The sequence below is a fragment of the Acipenser ruthenus genome, chromosome 51 (assembly GCF_902713425.1).
Source record: "Acipenser ruthenus chromosome 51, fAciRut3.2 maternal haplotype, whole genome shotgun sequence".
Classification (NCBI taxonomy): Eukaryota; Metazoa; Chordata; class Actinopteri; order Acipenseriformes; family Acipenseridae; genus Acipenser; species Acipenser ruthenus.
Window position 1 is genome coordinate 7544574 of NC_081239.1, and position 26567 is coordinate 7571140.

Below are 26567 nucleotides of genomic sequence, written 5' to 3' on the forward strand. Positions count from 1 at the left end.
GAGAGCTGGGATAGCATGAACTCTACCACTGGAACCAAGTCTCACTGCAGAGCAGACCCCCTCATCTAAAGATGATTGAGAGCATGTTTGGTACCAAGCAGCTCAGCTCCCCTTTTCAGAATCCCCTCTTGTCAGTTTAACAGGGGGTGCAGGGCTGCATTCCAGTATTCAGGCTCAATTTAAACCCTGCCTGTCTTCACTTCCTCTCACTAACCACACACACGTATTTCCTTCTCAGAAATGAACGCAAAGCAGAGCTAACTGCTTCCCAGCAAAAAAGGAGAAGTGTGTTCTGTTTTTGAGTTGATAAAAAAAAAAGTTACATATGACACTATAGTGTTTTGGACAGTACTGTAGTGTTTTTATATGAATTACACAATTACAATTGTAATTGATTCAGGTCTGTATGACACTATAGTGTTTCTGGACAGCACTGTAGTATTTTTCTATGGGTAGCAGGGTGAAACCTGGCCTCCACTGGTAAAAGGCAAGAGAAGTTTGTGAATATCTGTCTGCCTGCACCACTGAGCCCCTAAGAGACACGCACTGAAAGGAGGAAGTATATTTGCCAGGCTTTTACTTTTGCAGTTTCTATATTAGTCACAGGTTATATGAAAAGAAAACAAAACCTAATAACAAGGCTCTTCAAAACTGCAGTTTTTTTGTACTGATATCACAAGTTGTGTGCCACCCAAAACCTTTTAAGGGTAAGTAAGTAGACATTGTTCTGTTTTATTGAGGGAATTCGTAGATATTAACTAAAGAAAATGTTTTACATAGGATTGCTTTTGAACCTCCCCCAATAGGGAACAACCACAGGCTGTATTGTAAGAACACAGAGAGCAGTCATGTGACTTCTCTTTAATGAGATTGTTCTGCTAGTTTTATTCTGTTAGAATTGCTTACCTCCTTTACTGTAAAGCAGCCCTTGGATAACTGATTGCACTGTATTAGTGTCTTACTCTGTTACAAACAATGTGTGGGCCTGCCTGAGACCAGGACTGTTTACAGCTCTGTAGTGTGTTCCGTGTGTCTCTCTTTCCTATGCTGCTTTCGATTATAATGAGGGTTGCAGGTTTCTCTTATATATAAGCACAGTTGGCTGGACATTATTCCTGATATCACTGTCTTTGTGTGTCTAATCAGTTGTGTGGATGATCAGTACAGAAAATGGAAAATAAATCTGCAGACGTGGAAACAGGTAAGAATGAAAGAAAAGTATTTTGATATCCAACAATAAATTATACCATTTGAGTAAAAGTAACAAAACTTCTTAGTGCAGTAGACCGATGTTTTAATACAAGGGCCTTTTCAGTGTCTGTCTGACTAGACATGTATCTGCTAGACTTCAGTATACGTATAGGCCCTTTTTAGCTCGCTTTAAATCAACTCTCAAGACGCACATGTTCTCTCTTGCTATCTATGCTCTTTAAGCCTGATATCTGCTATTAGCTGCTGTGTTGCTGCTACTATTTCATGTATTATGCACTTTCCACTGTATTTAAAGTATTATACATTACTTTTTTAAAATGTTTATCTTGTATGATGCATTTCTCTGTATTTAAAGTATTATGGATTTTCTTGTTGTTACTGCATCTTGTAAAGTGCTTTGTGATGGTGGTCCACTATGAAAGGCACTTATAAAATAAAGATTGATTGATTGATATTGTAAATGTATGTCTCCCATATGAGAATGCACTAAACAGACAGTGAGGAATGCTATTATAGTGTAAAAAAAACACCATTGTGGAACACTGCAGTTATAATATAGGCAGCAGTGTGGAGTAGTGGTTAGGGCTCTGGACTCTTGACCGGAGGGTTGTGGGTTCAATCCCCAGTGGGGGACACTGCTGTTGTACCCTTGAGCAAGGTACTTTACCTAGATTGCTCCAGTAAAAACCCAACTGTATAACTAGGAAATTGTATGTAAAATAATGTGATATCTGTATAATGTGAAATAATGTGATATCTTGTAACAATTGTAAGTCGCCCTAGATAAGGGCGTCTGCTAAGAAATAAATAATAATAATAATATCCAAATCTTAAAAAAAAAAAAAAAACACTGCTTGTGATTAGCAAAAGAACTTTCTTGCAAGTTCCCTTTTTTTGTAGGTTTTTTGGTTTCTTTTTGACTGTGATAGAAGCTAGTTTCTCCTGCCTTCACACTGTAGATTCACTCTCCCTGTGCAGCAGGTATCAGGACATCACCACCATATTAACCACTGGCTCTCACTTCACTACAGTAAAACCTCCACACTGTAGATTCACTCTCCCTGTGCAGCAGGTATCAGGACCTCACCACCATATTAACCACTGGCTCTCATTTCACTACAGTAAAACCTCCACACTGTAGATTCACTCTCCCTGTGCAGCAGGTATCAGGACATCACCAGCCATCACCACCATATTAACCACTGGCTCTCACTTCACTACAGTAAAACCTCCACACTATAGATTCACTCTCCCTGTGCAGCAGGTATCAGGACATCACCACCATATTAACCACTGGCTCTCACTTCACTACAGTAAAACCTCCACACTGTAGATTCACTCTCCCTGTGCAGCAGGTATCAGGACATCACCACCATATTAACCACTGGCTCTCACTTCACTACAGTAAAACCTCCACACTGTAGATTCACTCTCCCTGTGCAGCAGGTATCAGGACATCACCACCATATTAACCACTGGCTCTCACTTCACTACAGTAAAACCTCCACACTGTAGATTCACTCTCCCTGTGCAGCAGGTATCAGGACATCACCACCATATTAACCACTGGCTCTCACTTCACTACAGTAAAACCTTCACACTGTAGATTCACTCTCCCTGTGCAGCAGGTATCAGGACATCACCACCATATTAACCACTGGCTCTCACTTCACTACAGTAAAACCTCCACACTGTAGATTCACGCTCCCTGTGCAACAGGTATCAGGACATCACCACCATATTAACCACTGGCTCTCACTTCACTACAGTAAAACCTCCACACTGTAGATTCACTCTCCCTGTGCAGCAGGTATCAGGACATCACCACCATATTAACCACTGGCTCTCACTTCACTACAGTAAAACCTCCACACTGTAGATTCACTCTCCCTGTGCAGCAGGTATCAGGACATCACCAGCCATCACCACCATATTAACCACTGGCTCTCACTTCACTACAGTAAAACCTCACCACTGTAGATTCACTCTCCCTGTGCAGCAGGTATCAGGACATCACCAGCCATCACCACCATATTAACCACTGGCTCTCACTTCACTACAGTAAAACCTCCACACTGTAGATTCACTCTCCCTGTGCAGCAGGTATCAGGACATCACCACCATATTAACCACTGGCTCTCACTTCACTACAGTAAAACCTCCACACTGTAGATTCACTCTCCCTGTGCAGCAGGTATCAGGACATCACCAGCCATCACCACCATATTAACCACTGGCTCTCACTTCACTACAGTAAAACCTTCACACTGTAGATTCACTCTCCCTGTGCAGCAGGTATCAGGACATCACCACCATATTAACCACTGGCTCTCACTTCACTACAATAAAACCTTCACACTGTAGATTCACTCTCCCTGTGCAGCAGGTATCAGGACATCACCACCATATTAACCACTGGCTCTCACTTCACTACAGTAAAACCTCCACACTGTAGATTCACTCTCCCTGTGCAGCAGGTATCAGGACATCACCACCATATTAACCACTGGCTCTCACTTCACTACAGTAAAACCTCCACACTGTAGATTCACTCTCCCTGTGCAGCAGGTGTCAGGACATCACCACCATATTAACCACTGGCTCTCACTTCACTACAGTAAAACCTCCACACTGTAGATTCATGCTCCCTGTGCAACAGGTATCAGGACATCACCACCATATTAACCACTGGCTCTCACTTCACTACAGTAAAACCTCCACACTGTAGATTCACTCTCCCTGTGCAGCAGGTATCAGGACATCACCACCATATTAACCACTGGCTCTCACTTCACTACAGTAAAACCTCCACACTGTAGATTCACTCTCCCTGTGCAGCAGGTATCAGGACATCACCACCATATTAACCACTGGCTCTCACTTCACTACAGTAAAATCTCCACACTGTAGATTCACTCTCCCTGTGCAGCAGGTATCAGGACATCACCACCATATTAACCACTGGCTCTCACTTCACTACAGTAAAACCTCCACACTGTAGATTCACGCTCCCTGTGCAACAGGTATCAGGACATCACCACCATATTAACCACTGGCTCTCACTTCACTACAGTAAAACCTCCACACTGTAGATTCACTCTCCCTGTGCAGCAGGTATCAGGACATCACCAGCCATCACCACCATATTAACCACTGGCTCTCACTTCACTACAGTAAAACCTTCACCCTGTAGATTCACTCTCCCTGTGCAACAGGTATCAGGACATCACCACCATATTAACCACTGACTCTCACTTCACTACAGTAAAACCTCACCACTGTAGATTCACTCTCCCTGTGCAGCAGGTATCAGGACATCACCAGCCATCACCACCATATTAACCACTGGCTCTCACTTCACTACAGTAAAACCTCCACACTGTAGATTCACTCTCCCTGTGCAGCAGGTATCAGGACATCACCAGCCATCACCACCATATTAACCACTGGCTCTTTTTCACAGTTCAATATTCATTCACAGATACACCATGCATTTCGGTCTCTGAGTTAAAGCTGATAGGAATGTTGATACAGTAATTCCACCCCCTAAACTATTCTGACAGGGCATGTGTACTGAAACTATCTAGACAGATACATCGGCTTGGAGTGATTGTTCCACAGCGACTGATCTGGGGTCAGTTTACCTGAAACACACGACAGTAACACTGATATTTACAATTCTGAACTCCACAAACCTGCAATCTGAAACACACGACAGTAACACTGATATTTACAATTCTGAACTCCACAAACCTGCAATCTGAAACGCACGACAGTAACACTGATATTTACAATTCTGAACTCCACAAACCTGCAATTCCTTTCTGTTTAAACCTGTATTTTGTAATATGTATCAGACAGGGGAGATGAACCTGCAGCTTCCGGGGAGCGGGCACACCGCTGGCTACGAACGCAGCCCTCAGTGAACAATCAACCCGAGGGACCCCTGCCCTGTCAAAAAGCAACATTGAATAGCAAGATTCACTATAATCCCCACTGTGTCCCTGTGGCGGAGTGTCCCGCCCCTATTTATTATTATTTGTATTTGTTTGCGGCGCGGATAAAAGCGCCGCGTCTTTTCTTATTGTTTTATAATTTAAAACCCCATGAGGATGAATGGCTGATCAGCTACTGATTATTTAACTAGCTGACAGTCATGCATCCTTACCAAACACATGCAGACTGTGGCCGATGGGTAATAAGATAATTAACAGCTAGTTAACCCCTCGGACAGAGTATAAGAAACTGCAGCTGTCCGTGCTGCAGGGTTGGGTGTACAGAGAGGAGGTACGTGGAGATAGAGGGAGACAGAGAGAGACAGAGAATAACAGAGAATAACAATTTCTAAAACGTGCTGGATTAGCCAGCACGACACTTACTTGTTTGTCTGTTTATTCGTTTTGGCCCTTGTGCCCTTTGGTTTCTGTTTTGTTTGTTTAAATCTTTTGTTTTGTTTTGTTTATTAATAAATTCAGCTGAGTGCCATAGCATTCAGCTTCACCCGTCCATCCATTGTTTTGCTTTCAGTTACTTCCTGGTCCTCACCACTGCGAGCCAGCCTGTCACAGTCCCCAGCCTGTGTCATATACAATGTGTGATTGATAGAGAATATTTAACATTTTTGGTCATGTTTTTTATTTTATTTAAGTCATCCTTAGACTTAAGTTTATGATTTGAAGTTTCAAAAAGTTATTGCTATAATATTACATTTCAAGTGCTTATTTAAATGAGCGCTATAATGAAGTTGTCACTAAGTATTTGTTTTCACTCATAAAGAGCTGAAGATGAAGACTCAAACAAGCCCTGCCCTTGTTTAACACATTCTATCTTGATTAGCCGCATCTAAAATGAAGAGCAGATCTGGATGCATGTAGAGATCAACATGCTTCATGAATATGTGACGGAAAATAACCACTTGTTTTAAGCACAGCTCAATATTTTACAAGCACCTGAGAGATGAACATGCCTGATGAATACAGCCCTGTTTCTAATATGAATGTTACCACTCCTACACTGTCTCTACCTACATCACTGCCTCTGTCTCCACAGTTACTATTTCTAATATGAATGTTACCACTCCTACACTGTCTCTACCTACATCACTGCCTTTGTCTCCACAGTTACTGTTTCTAATATGAATGTTACCTCTCCTACACTGTCTCTTCCTACATCACTGCCTCTGTCTCCACAGTTACTGTTTCTAATATGAATGTTACCTCTCCTGCACTGTCTCTACCTACATCACTGCCTCTGTCTCCACAGTTACTGTTTCTAATATGAATGTTACCTCTCCTGCACTGTCTCTACCTACATCACTGCCTCTGTCTCCACAGTTACTGTTTCTAATATGAATGTTACCTCTCCTGCACTGTCTCTACCTACATCACTGCCTCTGTCTCCACAGTTACTGTTTCTAATATGAATGTTACCTCTCCTACACTGTTTCTACCTACATCACTGCCTCTGTCTCCACAGTTACTGTTTCTAATATGAATGTTACCTCTCCTACACTGTCTCTACCTACATCACTGCCTCTGTCTCCATAGTTACTGTTTCTAATATGAATGTCACCTCTCCTGCACTGTCTCTACCTACATCACTCTCTTCTCTCTCTCTGACAGTTAGTCCCTGTCTCCATTTCTCTCTCCTCTCTGACAATCCCCCAATCCCTCCCTTTCTCTTTTCTCTCTCAAACAATCCCTCACTCCCTTGCGTTCTCTCTGACAATCCCTCACTCCCTCCATTTCTCTCTGACAGTCCGTCACTCCCTCCCTTTCACTCTACTCTCTCTCTGAGACAGTCTCTCACTCCCTCTCTGTCTCCACAGTTTCAGGTGCATCAGGAATCCTCAGTCCCTCACTCCCTCTCTGTCTCTACAGTTTCAGGTGCATCAGGAATCCTCAGTCTCTCACTCCCTCTCTGTCTCCACAGTTTCAGGTGCATCATGAATCCTCAGTCTGTCACTCCCTCTCTGTCTCCACAGTTTCAGGTGCATCATGAATCCTCAGTCTCTCACTCCCTCTCTGTCTCCACAGTTACAGGTGCATCAGGAATCCTCAGTCCCTCACTCCCTCTCTGTCTCCACAGTTTCAGGTGCATCAGGAATCCTCAGTCTCTCACTCCCTCTCTGTCTCCACAGTTACAGGTGCATCATATTCCTCAGTCCCTCACTCCCTCTCTGTCTCCACAGTTACAGGTGCATCAGGAATCCTCAGTCTCTCACTCCCTCTCTGTCTCCATAGTTACAGGTGCATCAGGAATCCTCAGTCCCTCACTCCCTCTCTGTCTCTACAGTTACAGGTGCATCAGGAATTGTCAGTGTTTCTCAGAGTTTTGGCAGTTTCGGCCGTGACTATAAGAGTATAATCCCTGCACGTGATGTCAAGTCTCTCAGTTGGGGTAGCCCTAATTTCAGCAACCCTAAGGTATGGTGACACTGATCATTAGAAGAGATTCTAGTTTCCCATAGTAAAAAAGTCTACGATTTAAACATTTTAAAATCCAAAATGTATGCAAAAATATGTTTTTCCAATCACACTATTTAAAGAACAATGTAATCATCAAATTCTGGTTGACTGTGACCACATATCATTTGTATTCAAACATGGGCAGATTGCTTGTTCAGAGAAAGCTTAAGGCCGTATTCATAAAGTGTTTACCAGGCTGTGATCGAGTCCTGGTATACTTGCTTCAGGCGGCCGAGGAGAACACAAAGAGACTGAAGTAGAGAGAATGACGTTGTTACGCCGACACAGCGCACAGGATTTAATCAATAAACATAAACAAAAAGTAAACAATAATGTCATGTGACGTTACCAGCGATGGTAGCGCTCAGAGGACGATACATGACTGTACAAGCACTCAAAATAAAACACAATACAACAAACTATAAATCAAAGGTGCCGTGAAAATGGCAAGCCTTGCAGCAGCCCCGATCACAGTGATCGCCATGTTTTTAAACTAACGCTCCGCTGAGACACGCCCACCTGCCTGCTGGAACAGCTCATTGCTTTCAGCTGCTGCTCCACACAGACAGGTAATCGTCCCCGGCAGAGTGCTACAGCAGTTAAACAATTAAATCAATTTATTTACAACATTAACCCAAAAATATACAATAAAACTACATATTTCCCATGTGTAGGGCTTCCGCCCAGCCACACAGGCATTTAAGTTTAGACAGTGAAATCTTACGAACATAAGAAATTCAAGAACGAGAGGGCCATTCAGTCCACCTATGCTCACTCACTTTGGTGCCAGCGTGGTCTGTTACTCCTCAGGGGTAGAGTGCACCAAGCAGGCATAAATTACGCCGTCACAACTGCTTACGCCGTCGTTACTACTTTCAACTTAAGCCCGACTTAAAAGTAAATTCCAGTCCCAGTGCACCAATGCAAAACCATCCCTGGCGTAGTAACGACCGCGTTGCCACCGAGGCGCAGCAGAGAAGGGAAGTAGCCATAGTTTCACGTGTTGGCCTTCGCATTCTATAAGCAAAAATGTAAGAAAAATAAACTTTATAAAGGGAACAAGGAAATTCTTAATTCTAAGCTTAGCACGACAGTAATATTTAGTCAGCATCAGAAGAAGGCAGCATTCGTTTGGTTCATATATTGAAGGTCATCCCGTATTTCTATAAGTGGAAGGAGGTTCTGTCGTGGTAATCGATAGTGCTGATAGAGCTCAAGAGCAAACATATCCAATGGATTAAGTCTGCCCCGTATGATTCTTTCTCAACGCATGCACAGCGGTACTGTAAATCAGGGGGTTTAAACCTTCTTTTGAAACTGAACCCCTTCTGTCGGAGGTTTCATCTAAAGTACCCTTTACAATTTTCGCTCACTGAATGGTACCACAGTTGCAATAAAAGGCATAATAATCTGGTGAACACATTTCTTTTTTCTCCCGTTTTATTTAATATATAATTTTACACAACAGTCTGGGACTGGCAAATTGCTGAGACAGAAAACCAAACAGTAGACTTCATTCTTAAAACTTAATTACATGTCTTTGGATGCAAAGAATTAAAAGGTAGTATTCATGAATCTTTGGAAAGACTCATATTCGCTTTCTATTGGAAAAAGTCATTATAAATAATACAAAATAGTCTACACTGTAAATGCTTATCATGTTACTATTTACTTCCCACCTAAGCATAATTATGTGTGTCGTTTAAAATGTTTACCGTATCAAAAACATTAACTTCAAGATAAAACTATAATTACTAACTAAAAATGATCCAAATGGACTCATGTATATCGTTGTCGCGTTGCACTTTCTGACTTTTGTGTTTTCCTTCGTTTTTCTATTGCAAGTAAGAAACACCGAACACATATTCAACCAGCCGCTATTAGGCTACTGTTAATAAACTGCAGTCGCGGTAATAAATAAAAACTGTCAAAGTATGATTTATTGTGATAACTACTTATGTTTACCGGTGCATTTATACTTCTAAACAATGCAGAAACGCTGTGCTTCACTGATACGACAAGTTGAAAACAGCAAGGATCATGAGCAGCACAGACTGCTCTTCAGGCACTATTGCCAGACACCTGCTTCACCTGTATATCAGAGTGGAAATCCACACAATGGAAATCACACATGTGTACAGGTGGAAAATGTGGGCGTGATGATTCTGTGTTTTGTTTTGTTTTTCATTAGCGGTTCACTTTGAGCTGCTAAACAAAGATTAAATAAGTATACACCGTGGTTTAGAGAAAATATAATACTGTTAAAACTATTAAAAATCATAATTTTCATAGGGGGTTGTCCTGCGTACCCCCTATGACCCTTAGAAGTACCCCGAGGGGTACGCGTACTCCCGGTTGAAAACCCCTGCTCTAAATCATCAAAACAATTTACTGTTCCACCCATCTTTGGATTTTGCTAAACTAATGTTATTTTACAATATTCAAAACTAATTTTCTTTTAAAATGTTACTTTCTGCCTTACACCTACCCCCTAACAGGCGTACAGTTACGACCCCTTTATGACCTGAATAAGTCTTATGCCTGCTTGGTGCACTCCGCCCTAGGAGAGGAAAAAAAAACCCTAACCAGGTTAGTAGAGGAAATGAAACCTCTGGGAATCTGTGCCTGGACAGACCACCCTTCCTCCAGGTGGTTAGCTAAAGGTCTTATTATGATCACAGAGGGGGTTATACAGTATTGTTCACGACAGCATCCAGTCTATTCTTGAAGGATCCGTCTCTGCTCAACAATTGTCCGTCAGCCTGTTCCAATGGTTCACCACTCTTTCTGTGAAAAAGCTCCTTCTCCCCTTGGTTCTCAATATGCCCTTCTTCAGCTTCCACCCGTGGTCCCTGGTTCTGTTCTCTGTGACCTGTGAAAAATAATTCTCAGCAGCTACTTTGTTAAACCCCTTGACAATTTGAAAGACCTCTATTAAGTCGCCTCTGACTCTCCTTCTTTCTAGGCTGTACAGATTCAGCTCTTTCAGTCTATCTTCATATGACATGTCTTTCAATCCTGAAACCTTTAAACCAGAATGTTGTTCCGTGAATTTGTTTCTAAAATGTCCTTTTGTGTATGTAATACAGTTAAATGTCCATTCGATGCTGAACCAGATTACAGCTCCCCATGAAACTCATTTTATGAGTGATAGTGAATGTAAAAATCTGACTTTTAATGTACTGTATGCACTTGTTTTCATATTATAGTAACTCAATGAATGAACTTTTCTTTTGCAGATTCCTGGTTTGCTGAGGAGAGTTTTGAAGGTACAGAATGGGGGGGGGGGGGGGGTATTGTTAAATGATGGATGAATAAGACAGGTGGAAAGAAAAGGAGAGATTGTGAGTGAAAGAGAATTGGAAAAGAGAGAGAGATGAGAAAGGTGGGTGTAGTTAAGTATCGTGATGTATATCATCAATTAAGAGTTTCTTCTTCAAAGGATATTCATGCTGTTATTAATCTACTGTACCATAGGTCACCCTTTATTTGTAATTTCAGTACCAGAAGGAAAACACCAAAGACATATATAAGTAAAAACAATTATTTATTTATTTAGCAGACGCCTTTATCCAAGGCGACTTACAGAGACTAGGGTGTGTGAACTATGCATCAGCTGCAGAGTCACTTACAACAACGTCTCACCCGAAAGACGGAGCACAAGGAGGTTAAGTGACTTGCTCAGGGTCACACAATGAGTCAGTGGCTGAGATGGGATTTGAACCGGGGACTTCCTGGTTACAAGCCCTTTTCTTTAACCACTGGACCACACAGCCTCCTGTCTTAGAAAGACAAAGGTTTTTATAGTGTTTGAAGTGATTCTTTTTATAGCATCATTCATCAAGTTATGCAACAAGTTGGATACAATTGTAACCGTTTCTTTTTGTATGTAGTGCAAATCTTTAAAAGTAAACTTCTAATAAAATCTAATCAAGACTCAGTGCAACATGTCAAATACAAAACAAGCAAAGTGAATATCAAATCAATTCAAACTAAGTGACATGCAAAATAAAATTGCTATCGTGAATTAAAATCCTTTACATGAATTAAAACCATGACAAATCTAATAAAAATCTGCAAAACAAGGAAAATAATGGATGTAAAGAACTGACCACCTTGTTCACATACATGCAGATTTATTGTACTGCTCTTTCTCCTTTCAAATATATAAAACCTTTTAGAAAACAGGCATTCTACAATGTAGCTAAAACACAGCATCTTAATGTTTAAAAAGTAATGAAACAGAATCAAGTATCCTCAGAGAATACCATAACGTACTCCAAGCAAGGTAGCTACTCTGTGTGCACAACACTTCTCCACGTATAATACCGTATGATTACAACAAGCACTAAGAGAAAATAAACAATGGTGAGTCTGTGATTTAATAAATAACACAAGAGCGAGAATGAGCTAATCTACTCACCCCCACGAGCACAGCAATATATCCAGAAGTCCCGTGTGTTTCTGCTTCCCTGCACTTTAAACCAAAACATACTCATAAATATATAAACAAGTTCTCAAACCAAGCAATAAAATAGAACACACTCGCTACTCACCACCAGCAGTGCTGCAGCCTTCTGGATAAACCTGAGTCCCATGTGTCTCTGCTTTCCCTGCACACCAGCAATGCTGCAGCCTTCTGTAATCACCTATGCTTTTATACAGGGGTTTTCACTAACCCACCTGTGTTAGCCCTTTCCTAGCTTGACAGAATTGACAGCTTTTATTAGCCATGCCACACTACAATAGTTTTGTATATTAATCTATTTTAGTAATATGCATGTGAGCATCTACAGTAGAATAGTGAAGATCTGAACCCATCCTGAAGGTTTGTAATTATTCACTCATTCCACAGGGGTCTGTTAGAAAGTCCAGACATCAAGAGGTTGGTGAATGGAGCCTGGAAGAGTGTCGACACTCCATCATGGAGCTGGCAAAGGAGATGAACAGAGTCTTGAAGGTAAAGAGAGGAAGGGGAGGAGAGAGAGGAGGAGGGTGGGGGAGTGAGCATTACTGGTTATTACATAGAGGTGGAGGGTGGAGAGGAGGGTGAAAAGGCGAGTCCTGAGGTAACAGGAGAGGAGAAGTGGGGTGTCAGCATGTCATCGTGTCAGATAAAGCAAAAAGCTTAGGAGTCTTGAAGGTACGGAGAGAGGGGTGTGTGTGTAGGGGGTGTGGGATTGGTAATTAATGTAGCCAACAAAGACGTTCATGTATAGAATACAGAACAGAGTAGAAACAGCATTGGTGTAGTCCCAGTTTAATTGAATTCCCTTTTTAAATGTAATTAAGCAATAAAGAACACTGGCGTGTAATTTGAGGATTGTGGAAATGATTGTGGGAAGAGACCGCAGGCTATTCAATCATTTAAACCCCAGCAAGGGGTTTGAAGGGGTGAGGGGAGTGTGTGTGTGCGTGTGTGTGTGTGTTTGAAGGGGCGAGGGGAGTGTGTGTGTGTGTGTGTGTGTGTGTGTGTGTTTGAAGGGGCGAGGGGAGTGTGTGCGTGTGTGTGTGTGTGTGTGTGTGTGTGTGTTTGAAGGGGTGATGGGAGTGTGTGTGTGTGTTTGAAGGGGTGAGGGGAATGTGTGTGTGTGTGTTTTCGAAGGGGTGATGGGTGTGTGTGTGTGTGTTTGAAGGGGTGAGGGGAATGTGTGTGTGTGTTTTCGAAGGGGTGATGGGGGTGTGTGTGTGTTTGAAGGGGTGAGGGGAGTGTGTGTGTCTGTCTGTTTGAAGGGGTGAGGGGAGTGTGTGTGTGTGTTTGAAGGGGTGAGGGGAGTGTGTGTGTTTGAAGGAGTGAGCGGAGTGTGTGTGTGTGTGTTTGAAGGGGTGAGGGGAGTGTGTGTGTGTTTGAAGGGGTGAGGGGAGTGTGTGTGTTTGAAGGGGTGAGGGGAGTGTGTGTGTTTGAAGGAGTGAGGGGAGTGTGTGTGTGTTTGAAGGAGTGAGGGGTGTGTGTGTGTGTGTTTGAAGGGGTGAGGGGAGTGTGTGTGTGTTTGAAGGGGTGAGGGGAGAGTGTGTGTGTGTTTGAAGGGGTGATTGAAGTGTGTGTGTGTGTGTTTGAAGGGGTGAGCGGAGTGTGTGTGTGTGTTTGAAGGGGAGAGGGGAGTGTGTGTGTGGGTATGTGTGTGTTTGAAGGGGTGAGGGGAGTGTGTGTTTGTGTGTGTGTGTGTGTGTGTGTTTGAAGGGGCGAGGGGATTGTGTGTGTGTGTTTGAAGGGGCGAGGGGAGTGTGTGTTTGGGGTTAACTAACAAAGGAGTTAAACAGTGTCTTGAAGGTATAGAGACAGCATTGACAGCAACAGTTAGGTGCAGCCTGGGTTTCATTGTTGTTTCATTCCTGTTCAGATTCAGTTAAATGCATTGGTTTCTGCAGTGCTTCAGGTTAAATCCCCTATTTTAATAATTTGTTATTGATTGATTTCAGAACTCTGCCATACCTACCGCTGTGTCCAGTGAGGATACGTGCAGCCTGGAAGAGTGTCGCGGCTTCATCATGAAATGGGCTGGCGAGTTGGACAAGCTGGTCCAGGTAAAGAGACACAGAGAATGAACTCGAAGTGGAGACAGGGTGCAGTGAGAGCTGAGAATCAGGTTCACAGGCAGGGTGCAGTGAGAGCTGAGAATCAGGTTCACAGGCAGTGAGAGCTGAGAATCAGGTTCACAGGCAGGGTGCAGTGAGAGCTGAGAATCAGGTTCACAGGCAGTGAGAGCTGAGAATCAGGTTCACAGGCAGGGTGCAGAGAGAGCTGAGAATCAGGTTCACAGGCAGGGTGCAGAAAGAGCTGAGAATCAGGTTCACAGGCAGGGTGCAGTGAGAGCTGAGAATCAGGTTCACAGGCAGGGTGCAGTGAGAGCTGAGAATCAGGTTCACAGGCAGTGAGAGCTGAGAATCAGGTTCACAGGCAGTGAGAGCTGAGATCAGGTTCACAGGCAGGGTGCAGTGAGAGCTGAGAATCAGGTTCACAGGCAGGGTGCAGTGAGTGCTGAGAATCAGGTTCACAGGCAGTGAGAGCTGAGAATCAGGTTCACAGGCAGGGTGCAGTGGGAGCTGAGAATCAGGTTCACAGGCAGGGTGCAGTGAGTGCTGAGAATCAGGTTCACAGGCAGTGAGAGCTGAGAATCAGGTTCACAGGCAGTGAGAGCTGAGAATCAGGTTCACAGACAGTGAGAGCTGAGATTCAGGTTCACAGGCAGTGAGAGCTGAGAATCAGGTTCACGGGCAGGGTGCAGTGAGAGCTGAGAATCAGGTTCACAGACAATCAGGCTGTCAGGGAGATGTAATTTTCTTTTATATAGTACAGAAGTAATACTCTTAAAGTCACACTTTGCACAGTAATTTAGCAGTTTCCCATATTATTACATAGTGCTGCATGAAGGGATTTAATTATTCAGATGAAGCTCATCACTGGTGAGGCTCATTGGTTTTGATTGGGCTGATTGACCATTCCAAGTGAAACAACTGAAGAAGATGCTTTGAAGAAAAGTCACACTTTGCACAGTAATTGTGTGGATTTCATGTTCATAAAGCAGCACAAACCCAAGCAGCTGTTTCTTCACTCGTTTCACTGTGATGGTAAATCAGCCCAATCAACACCAATGACCCTCACCTGATTGTAAGCAGCTTGATCTGAATAATACTTCTACCATGTGTTGTATTTGCTGTAATTTCCCATGCTTGCATGTGCCTTCACCATCTCATACAAAAGTAAACCTTTATAAGGGACGTGACGAGGATGCAGACTGACGACCAAATTAATCAGTCAGTCAGCTACATATTGCAAGTGTTATCCCCTCTGTTCTGCTGGCTGATTTCACAGAGAAGGGGAGCTGCTGCCCTGAGAACACTGATATTTAGTCTGGATTTGTTGTGTTCATAGACACCAAAGCAAAGCCAGAGTGCTGGGCAGGTTGAGCAAAGAAAAGGAGCAGAGCTGAGAAACAAAGAGGATCTCCCAGGACCAGAGGGGGAGGAGCCGAGTGAGGGGGCGGGGCAGAACCAGGGGGAGGAGCTGAACCAAGAGGAGGAGCAAAGACTGAAGGACGGTCATGACATCATCATGGGGTGGGCAAGAGAGCTGAAGACAGTGCCAGAGGTAAGATTAACACATTTCAACAGCTGGGTGTGAACATACTGTCCATGAGTGCATCTCAAAAGAGGTTCCTGTATCTCATTCCTACACACCCACACTGCTAGTGATCTGTTCTGAACATACTGTCCATGAGTGCATCTCAAAAGAGGTTCCTGTATCTCATTCCTACACACCCACACTGCTAGTGATCTGTTCTGAACACACTGTCCATGAGTGCATCTCAAAAGAGGTTCCTGTATCTCATTCCTACACACCCACACTGCTAGTGATCTGTTCTGAACATACTGTCCATGAGTGCATCTCAAAAGAAGTTCCTGTATCTCATTCCTCCACACCCACACTGCTAGTGATCTGTTCTGAACATACTGTCCATGAGTGCATCTCAAAAGAGGTTCCTGTATCTCATTCCTACACACCCACACTGCTAGTGATCTGTTCTGAACACACTGTCCATGAGTGCATCTCAAAAGAGGTTCCTGTATCTCATTCCTACACACCCACACTGCTAGTGATCTGTTCTGAACATACTGTCCATGAGTGCATCTCAAAAGAGGTTCCTGTATCTCATTCCTACACACCCACACTGCTAGTGATCTGTTCTGAACATACTGTCCATGAGTGCATCTCAAAAGAGGTTTCTATATCTCATTCCTCCACACCCACACTGCTAGTGATCTGTTCTGAACAGGATATATTTTTTATTTTTCATTCATGAGTTAATCACTGCTATAAACTAGGTACATGCAGTCATTTGCTGCTACAAGGTAGATAGATTCATTTAGTAAATTTAGCCTCTGATATCAGGTAGTTTTTCACAATGAGGCTCTGTTTAGCTTGGTAAGCAATGTTGACAGGGAGATACAGTGGTTTGCAAAAGTATTCACCCCCTGCAAAGTTTTCACATTTTGTTGAATTACAAACAATGTGTGCACGGTTTTTCAAACAAACTTTTTTTATTCAAAGTGGTTAAACTGAACAATGTTATATGAAGAGGAGGTTAAATGTCAGCAAAAACAAAGAAAATGTAAAAAATGAAATTTACTGGTTGCATAAGTATTCAGCCCCTTAAGTCAGTACTTGGTAGAAGCACTTTTTGCAGCAATTACTGCTATGAGTCTTTTTGGATAGGTCTCTACTAGCTTTGCACAGTAGGATGGTGACATTTTTGCCCATTCTTCACGGGAAAATTGCTGCAGTTCTGATAAGTTTGTTGGGGATCGTCGATGGACTGCAATCTTCAAGTATCGCCATTAATTTTCGATTTGGATTCAAGTCAGGACTTTGATTGGGCCACTCAAGAACATTAATTCTCTTGTTCAACCACTCCAGTGTGACTTTGGCTGTGCTTCAGGTCATTGTCCTGCTGAAATGTGAATTTCCTCCCCAGTTTCAGAGTCTTGGCTGACTCAAACAGGTTTTCCGCAAGGATTCGCCTGTACTTTGCACCATCCATTCTCCCCTCTATCCTGAAGAGCTTGACAGTCGGGATGGTGTTGACTGGGTTATGTGCAGTGTTGGGCTTGCGCCAGACGTAATGCTTGGAATTTAGACCGAAAAGTTGAATTGTTGTCTTGTCCGACCACAAAACCTTTTTCCACATGTCTGCAGTATCATCTACATGCTTTTTCACAAACGCCATAGTGCTTTAAGATGAGGCTTTTTGAGTAATGGCTTTTTTCCTGCCACTCGTCCATACAGGCCAGTTTTGTGTTGGGACCGGCTTATTGTTGATGTGTGAACACTGACTCCCATCTCAGACACAGAACTTTGCAGATCTCTCAAGGTCATTGTTGGCTTCAGAGTGACGTCCCAAACCAGTTTCCTGCTTGCCCGGCTGCTCAGTTTGGGAGGGCGACCTGATCTGGTTAGTGTTGGGGTGGTATGATGCATCTTCCACTTCTTAATGATGGACTTCACTGTGCTGAGAGGGATAATCCGCGCCTTTGAAATGTTCTTGTACCCTTCTCCTGCTCTGTGCCTCTACCACTTTATCCCTGACTTGTTTCAAAAGCTCCTTGGTCTTCATGGTTGCTTTGTTGGATCACTATGCGAGTTGCAGCTTGAAAGTCTTTATATACCTGAGAAAAATTATCTACAAGTTAAACCACTTTGAGTACACACAGGCTGAAACCATTCACTCATTTTGTGACCTTTCAAACAAATCATTTGCACCTGAGCTGATTTAGGGCTGCAGTAGCAAAGTGGTTGAATACTTATGCAACTGAGATTAATCTGTTTTTCTCTGTAAATCTTACTTATTTATATTCTATATGCATTTTTTAACTTTATCAATGTGGAGTAGTTTGTGTAGATTCTACATGTAAAGTCTAATTTGAAAGCATCGTGGAGTACACTCAGATGCCAACAAAATGTGAAAACTGCATGGGGTGAATACTTCTGCAAACCACTGTAGCAGAGTGCTCTACTGTTTTGAATTCACAGCCACGGCAGGGATGTATGATACTGACATACTTGTGTGATTCATTTCAAAACATTGCCTAAATCCTTCTCTGGAGTTCCTGACACACTGTGGTCTGGAGTGAACTCTCCTTATCCTCTAATCTCTATTGTCTTTAACCAGAACTCTGTCTCAGCGGGGGAGGCTGTGGAACAGGGTCTTGCAGAGCTGGTGAAGGAGTGGAAACGAGGCAAGCTGAGTAACATCTTACCCATCATGGAGTTCATCATGTGGGCCCTGATCAAGGAGAAGGCAAACAAGGTGAGAGCAGCGAGATAAACCCACAGCAGAACTCAGCTATATACTTGTACATGTGCTTTGTGTCACAGTGGAGCACACAGGGATAGGGAGATGCTCATTTCTATTCATTAGCAGAAACGCAATCATTTTATTAAACTGCACTTAATAATACTTTGCCCTGTGTTAATATCTGTGCCATGTGCAAATGCTAAAAACATCTGTCAAAGGGCACATATATTAACACAGGGCAAAGTATAATGAATTGATAAAGGAGACACTCACAGACAGGCACATATATTAACACAGGGCAAAGTATAATGAATTGATACAGAAGACACTCAGACAGTCATATACAGTGGTGTAGTCCTAAATTTGAAAGTACCGGAACAGCAATTAAAATATAGATTTTTCTTAAACAAATTATATTAATTTGCGTTTTATTTGTACATTGAACTTGCGGGAACATTTAATAGGTAATGCATGCGTCTCGCATGCGACTTTTAGGCTACTCCCCCTTGATCAGTGCTGCCAGATTGGCGTTTTAACAGCCAAATTTGGCTTGTTTTGAAAGCATCTAGAGCAGGTAAATGTTGTTTAAAAGTTTGCTGGTTTGGTTATTTGGCTATTTTTATCATGCACGTATTTTTTTCTATTCCTAACCATTATAGGGCAGAACTTCAATAACCACGTCCCCCCGTCCCCCCCGTCTTTTTTTTCTGGAGCTCTGCATCCAATACAATGAATCATGAATCACACAAACGTTCAGTTATTTTTTATTAGTCACCAATTTAAGAACTGTATCGGTACAATTAGAATTGCTTTTAAATTTATTTTTAAATTTATCTGCCAACAGTTCTGGACAATGTCATTTTACATTACATTCTGAATACATTTTTTTCCCCCTGGACCTACCGCATTGGATCTCATCAGATAAAAAAAAAAGTGGTTCTGGTACTGAAAGTTGTGAGAAAAAAACAAGCAAAGCAGATAAATAAAAAATAAATAGTTTATAACATTATTACTTACCTGTGGTGTTTTTTTTTTTTTTTTTAAATAAATGTGTAGCATGCTTTTGTAATACAGTATATATTAAATCTAAGTGCGGTTTTTGGCTGGTTTAAAAAAAAAAACACACAATTTGGCTACTTTTTTGCTGATTACTTCCAAAATTTGGTGGGGCGTTGCAAAAATAATAATCTTATGGCTGCGCTTGATTAACCTCCCCCAGCTAAGTCAGACACGAGAAAAACATGGGCACACGTTCCAGCCCACTGGCACCTCTTTCTTCCCACACCAAATCATAGCTTATACTCCTTTTTTTCCCTCAGGGCACATTTGTTTCCCTGCACATTTACAATGTTACCTCCAGGGCACAAAGTGCCATACTAACCCAGTTGCAAGGGCAGTCATTCATTCCAATCTCCGGGTCTCTGCACTGACCGATATACAAAGCAACTTTAAACCCGTGTTTATGACCACTTTTATGCACGTTTGCATCATCAGCATTTTTACTAAAAAAATTGTTAGCCTTCTTAAAGTAGTAATAGTTTGTAATTCCTAATGTGCCCTTCATTGCATCACAAGGATGACTAGCAATTGTGCTGGAGATGTGTGGTCTCTTGACTCTGCAACATTTAAAATGTGCGCTAGTTATCAGAGACTTTGATTCGGAGTGTATCATCAAAACTGGTATGTAGGAAACCGGACACTTATTTTTTTTGTTCCTAGTGCCGAGACGCAGAAAGACTAATTCGACTTCCCCACGGAAAAGAGATTGCTTCATTGGTGCCCAGGCACTGAAAATAGAGTGGCCTGGCGCTATATAAGCATTTTAATAACAAATTGGTAAAGATTCTTTAGTTAATTCTTAAGTCAAGGTTCTGCCCTTGAAACACTGTTTCGGCACATTCCGGCTCGACTACACCACTGGTCACATATATTAACACAGGTCAAAGTATAAGAAGTATACTGAAAAAGATACAGAAAACACTCACAGACAGCTTCTCTACATTCATTCGTTTCTCTCTTGACTATTGTTGTTTTTAGGGAATTGTCACTCGGATGTGGTTCTTTAGGATGCTAAAATCTCAGAATATTGGTGAGTACGGCAAACCTGCAACATGTTATAATTCATCTCTGACCGTCCAAACACAAGATTGTCTTGATGACAGAGAACTCAGAATCATCACATTTCTGTTTGTGGAACAAGAAAGACAATAATGTTCATATAAGTTATAACAATACCTGTAAGATGTATTGGACCTTGCTGTGCTGTTTCACTTGAAATAACTTTCAGTACTTTTCTGGCATTATTACTATCAGTATATCTATCAGTATTGCTATCAGTGTATCTATCATTATTACTGTCCTGAAGTTCAATGCTATTTTAATTTTTGGCTGCAGTCCCTGAATTAGCACCTTCATTCTTTCCAGTCAGGTAGCACCATGATAAACTTCAATAGATGCACCTATTATTCTCAATAAAGAGTTCCCCCGAGCTACCTTTTACACACAGGAGCTGCTCAGATTGCGAGGAAACTGTCTGCCTGGTTCAAGTGCAGCGGTGTCATGTGCGATGAATGAACTATGATATTATTTTTGTCTAATATTTTGTTTGTATTTATCCTTTTATTCTCAACTGTGGTCAGGACCAGTAAGCTGAGACCAACAATTATAAGTGGGATTTCATATAATAGTGTCCATTATGTAATAGCAATAATAAAACAAAACAACCACAACAACAAAAACGTAACAAACGCTCTACGCTAAATTTTTTAGGCACATGTGCGCCTAAGTTAAAAAATAAATAAATAAAAAGTTAGACGCGCACTGAAAAATTTAAAACTGAAAATAATAATAATAATAATAATAATAATAATAAACAACAATAATAATAATAATAATAATAATAATAATAATAATAATAATAATAATAATAATAATAATAATAATAATAATAATACAATTTTTGCTCAAATGTATTGTTGAATATCTACAGATCTTTTTTTCCTTCCTTTCTTACATAACACTTGTGCAGTTCAATATTTTGCATCAACAAAATTTAAATGGACACTTTTTTTAACTGCCTGGTGCATGTTCCTCAGAATGCGCTGCTTCCTGTTTATGGTAGCGGGCTGGGCTGCCTCTCTGCACATTGCGTGTCGTTTTGAAGCACTGTGTTTATGGTAGCGGGCTGGGCTGCCTCTCTGCACATTGCGTGTCGTTTTGAAGCACTGTGTTTATGGTAGCGGGCTGGGCTGCCTCTCTGCACATTGCGTGTCGTTTTGAAGCACTGTGTTTATGGTAGAGGGCTGGGCTGCCTCTCTGCACATTGCGTGTCGTTTTGAAGCACTGTGTTTAATATATTTTCATGTTTGAACTTCAGGCTCCCTGTTAAAATGCAGTCTGGCCTGCCATCAGTTCCCCTGCATCCTGATAAAACGTGCAAAACATTGATCTTTTTAACATTGTCAAACTTAAACCAGGTGAAATCTTTCAGTATTTGAGTGACTGTTGGTTGAACTTGTATTTTACAACTGTGAACACGTTCTAACTAACTCCAAGTTCCCTGTTCGCTTTCATCTTCTGACACACCTGCATTGCTCATTTCCTGTAAAGACGTCGACATATCTGAATTTGTTATTTTCCTCATCTTGGTTTGACAAACTGTCTGGAAACGAGTAGCCATCGCACTGATAAATCAGTGAAACTGGCGGGTATGGGATTTGTAGTTTTTTAATGTGTGATTAACAGTGGGCAGTGGACACCAATAAACTACATTCCTAGGGGGCATTACTATTGAGCTATGAGTTTAGATCCGACTGAGGTTTTTTTTCCCCCTTCACACAAGCATTCTGTTAGTCTCATATGCAGAAACTGTCAGGATATTTTCATCTGTGCTACTGGATGACACAGAGGGCTCTGCCCATCTGCCGAAACAAAATCGGTTGTATGCTTATATGCTAGTACTTGCTCTGATTTGTCCCGAGATCCACCGAAAATCTTTTTCAATCCATGTATTGGCCACCGCTGTTTTAGAACAACACGTGTCATTCTCCAATGACAAGGAGGCAGTATTTGAGTGACAGGTCACTTCTTCTGAGAGGAGCAGGTTCATCTTGATTCCTGCTGTCTTTTGAACACAAGTCGATGTTATTTCAAGTTGCACTTTGATGGCTGGAAAGCTGTTTCCGGGATGGAAATTGAAAATGCACGAAGGATTCACTCAGGGAACCCAACAAGGAGGCGGGTCTCTCCGAAATGGGAAACGAGAGAATCACAAAACACAGCATGGGAACTTTCACAAGCAAAACACAGCATGGGAACTTTCACAAGCAAAACACAGCATGGGAACTTTCACAAGCAAAACACAGCATGGGAACTTTTACAGGGAAGGTAACATTGTTAATAATTGAAAACGAATGCATAAACAACACTATGAAGTTTAGACTGTGATATTTAAAGAGATGCATCTATACTTCCAGCTGGAATATTGATTCAATTCTTTGCCAACTCTGTCTTTATCTCTTCACACAGGTGCTGGGAGATGCCTCCCTGATTCAGGTATTTATCACTGTTGCAGTTTTGTTGATTTTCAGGTGTTGTATTCTACTGTTAAGAATATTTCATCTATTTTTCTTTCATTTTTTCTAGCCTGGCAGTGGATTCACAAGGCATCAGGTACTCTTTAAGTTTACTATGTGTTGCTGAAGTCTGATGTTTCTGATTGATTTTTGGTATAACAGTTTTTTCTAGTACAGAATGACAGCACTATATTGACAGTGGATAGGTCATTATTGTTTCCTCTCTGCTCTACAGTTTATTTAAACCAAGTTCCTCTCTCTTTTGCTCTCCCTCTCTCTTACCCTTTTCTCCACTGCCTTCTCCCTTCCTTCATCTCTCATTTTCTCCCTCATCTCTCTTCCCCTTCCTTCTCTATTTCACTGTCCTCCCTCTCCCCCTCTCTCTGTCTTCATCTCTACATTTCTCTATCATCTCTTTCACCTTTCTTTTCTATTCTCTCTGGTCTATAGTTTATTTAAAGCCATGACCCCCCCCCCTCTCATGACCCCGCTCTCTCATGACAGTTTATTTAAACCAAGTTCCCCTCTCTTTCTTGACTCAGCCTCTCACTTTTACATTTTCCTCTCTCCCTCGCTCTCTCTCTTACACCCTTCCTCTTTCTACAGCCTTCTCCCCTCCATCTCTCCTTTTTCCCCTTATCTCTCTTCCCCTTCCTTCTGTATTTCACTGTCCTCTCTTTCTCACCCTCTCTCTTCATCCCTCCCTTCATCTTTCCTTTTCTCCCTCTCCTTCTCTTCCCCTTCTATTTCACTGTCCTCCCTCTCTTCCCCTGCCTCTCCTCTCCCCTTCTCTCTTCACCTCCTCTCTCTTAAAGATGCTCACGTAGTTCATTAGAAGTGGTTTGAGGTTCAAGCACCAAGTCTTTTGTTTACTCTGGCTATCTCTCTAAAACACACCAACACTGTCATTTAAGAATAGGGGTTAGTCTGTGGCTTAGCTAAATAACAGTTCAGATTACTTTGAAATCTATTCTGGAAATCCCTCTTTCTCTTCTCCCTCTATCTTCCTTTCCCCTTTATCCTGTTTCGAGACTGTTTCGACTCTGAAGATGTCATACAATTTGTGATGCGTACTGGGCCCACTTAGGTGTGGGGCTCTAGGCCGCCACCTTGATCTCCTTGCTTTCCTTGCCCTAAGGCTGGCCCTGCTGTCAGGGCCCAGGTCTGACAGTACTGCTCTAGCAGTGACAGGCTCTGCTGTAGCCCCTGCTCTGTGGGCGACAGCAGGACCAGGTCATCTGCGTAGAGCAGGAATTGAATTTCTTTGTCGTGTAGAGTGAGGCCAGGGACTGCAGACTGCTCCAACACCGCAGCTAATTCATTGATGTAAATATTGAACAGTGTTGGACTCAAATTGCAGCCCTGTCTCACTCCACGACCCTGTGTGAAGAATTCTGTTCTTTTGTTGCCAATTCCACACTTGTTTTCTGTGTACATTGACTATTATGTTATAAATTTTACTCCCTACATTACTTTGTAGAATTTTATCATTTAAACCAAATGGAATCAAACGCTTTTTTAAAGTCTATAAAACAAGTGGAAATGTTTCCTTTATTTTTTTTTGTTGTACATGTTTGTTGATTAGGGTGTGTAGAGTGTAAATATGGTCTCTCTCTCTCTCTCTCTCTCTCTCTCTCTCTCCCACCCCGCTCACCTCTCTAATCTCCCTCACTCCCTCTCTCACTCCCTCTCCCATCTCTCTCCTACCTCTGCCACCATCTGTCCTCTCTCCTCTCCCTCCCTCTCCTCTCTCTCCTTCTCTCCTTCATCATCCTCTCCTCTCCCCTCTCTCTCCTTTCCCCTCTCACCCCTCTCTCTCTCCTCTCCCTCCTTCATCATCCCCTCCTCTCCCCTCTCTCTCCTCTCCCACCCTTTCCTCTCTCTCTCCTCTCCCTCCTTCATCATCCCCTCCTCTCCCTGCTCTCTCCTCTCCCTCCTTCATCACTCCTCTCCCTCCATCTCACTCACTCATTCCCTCCATCTTTCATACACTCCCTCACTCATACCTTCCCTCCTTCATACCCTCCTCTCCCCTTCCTTCCTAATTAATAATAATAATAATAATAATAATAATAATAATAATAATAATAATAATAATAATAATAATAATAATAATAATAGTCTCCTCTCTGCTCCACAGTTGATGTGACTCTGGACCCTGATACAGTGATCCCCTGGCTCACCCTGTCTGCGGATGGGAAACGAGTGAGATGGGGAGAGACACGGCAGAGTCTCCCTGACAAGCCAGAGAGATTTGATCACTGGCCCTGTGTGCTGGGCAGGGAGGGCTTCACCTCGGGGAGACTCTACTGGCAGGTGCAGGTGGGGGGGAATACATTGTGGAGATTAGGAGTCAGCAGAGAGTCTGCCGAGAGGAAGGGGAGGTTCAGCATGACCCCCCAGCAGGGTTACTGGACTGTGGAGTGGAGTGGAGGTGAGTTCACTGCTCTCACTGCCCCCCGGATCCCCCTCCCCCGGACCCTGAAGCCCCAGAATCTGGGGGTGTATCTGGATTATGAGGAAGGGCAGCTCTCCTATTACAATGTGGAGACCAGATCTCACATCTACACTTTCACTGACATGGAGTTCAATCCCAATGAGAAACTCTATCCATTCTTCTGGACTTGGGACAGTGTTACAGACCTTGTGCTGGAGTCCCCTGACCCTGACCCTGTCAGCGCTGCAGATTAAACACACATTGCTGTCTGAACCAGGAAACTATTCAAACAGCTCAGACAATCTCCTCTTCACTTTCACTGACACTCTCTCTGCACTCTTCTGGGCTGATGAGAAGAAATCCTCTCTCTTCCACCCTCTTACCCTGAGCCCCTCCTCTTTATTTCTCTACACCCCCTTTCCTACTCTCCCTTCCTCTCTCCCTCTATCTCTCTCCTCCACCTCTCCATCTCCAGATCCCTCATTCTCTCCTCTTCTGCTCTCCTCTCGGCCTCCCCTATGGCTCTCCTTTCTCTTTCTCTTTCCCTTCCCTCTGATATGTTAATCCCCTCCCTTCCCCTCTCTCCCTCTCTCCACCCTGCCCTCTCTAATCTCCCTCTCTCCACCCTGCCTTCTCTACTCTCCCTCTCTCCACCCTGCCCTCTCTACTTTCCTCTCCACTCTCCCTCTCTCCTCCATCCTCTCTACTCTCCCTCTCTCCACCCTGCCCTCTCTTCTCTCTGTCTCTCCACCCTGCCCTCTCTACTCTCCCTCTCTCCTCTCTCTTCCCTCTCCCTCTCTCCTCCCTGCCCCCTCTAATTTTGTACTGTGATATTTTGTAACAACTGTAAGTCGCCCTGGATAAGGGTGTCTAATAATAAATAATGATAAGACTTTCTAGACAATAGATGAATGCATTATTTTCCATGTAATCAGTATTTACACTGAAGCTGAGATGCTCCCTGAATATTATTCATTGCTAAACTCAGTGAACTGATTTCTGCTATTTTGATATGAATCTTCTGTTCTGTTTTTGTAGCGCATCTATTTTCTCTCTTTCTTGATAAAATGTATAAAATATATAA

The 26567-nt window shown here is 42.6% G+C and overlaps 1 protein-coding gene across 4 annotated transcripts; it reads left to right on the forward strand.

Moving 5' to 3' along the window:
• Positions 1 to 403: 403 nt before the first annotated feature.
• LOC117404837 (E3 ubiquitin-protein ligase TRIM39-like) lies at positions 404 to 26567 on the forward strand. 4 transcript variants are annotated; one of them, XM_059015813.1, is made up of 12 exons: positions 570 to 707; positions 1147 to 1201; positions 7507 to 7637; positions 10919 to 10948; positions 12535 to 12639; positions 14100 to 14204; positions 15562 to 15768; positions 18347 to 18484; positions 20510 to 20561; positions 23000 to 23026; positions 23117 to 23143; positions 25187 to 26567. In XM_059015813.1, exons 2-12 carry the CDS (start codon positions 1171 to 1173, stop codon positions 25735 to 25737), a joined length of 1404 nt encoding a protein of 467 aa, XP_058871796.1. In that variant the 5' UTR covers positions 570 to 707; positions 1147 to 1170; the 3' UTR covers positions 25738 to 26567. The 4 variants fall into 4 exon arrangements, with proteins under 4 accessions (XP_058871797.1, XP_058871796.1, XP_033863609.3 ...); XM_034007718.3 differs by having other exon boundaries at positions 571 to 707; positions 15553 to 15768; XM_059015814.1 differs by lacking the exon at positions 20510 to 20561 and having other exon boundaries at positions 404 to 707; positions 15553 to 15768; positions 25187 to 25327.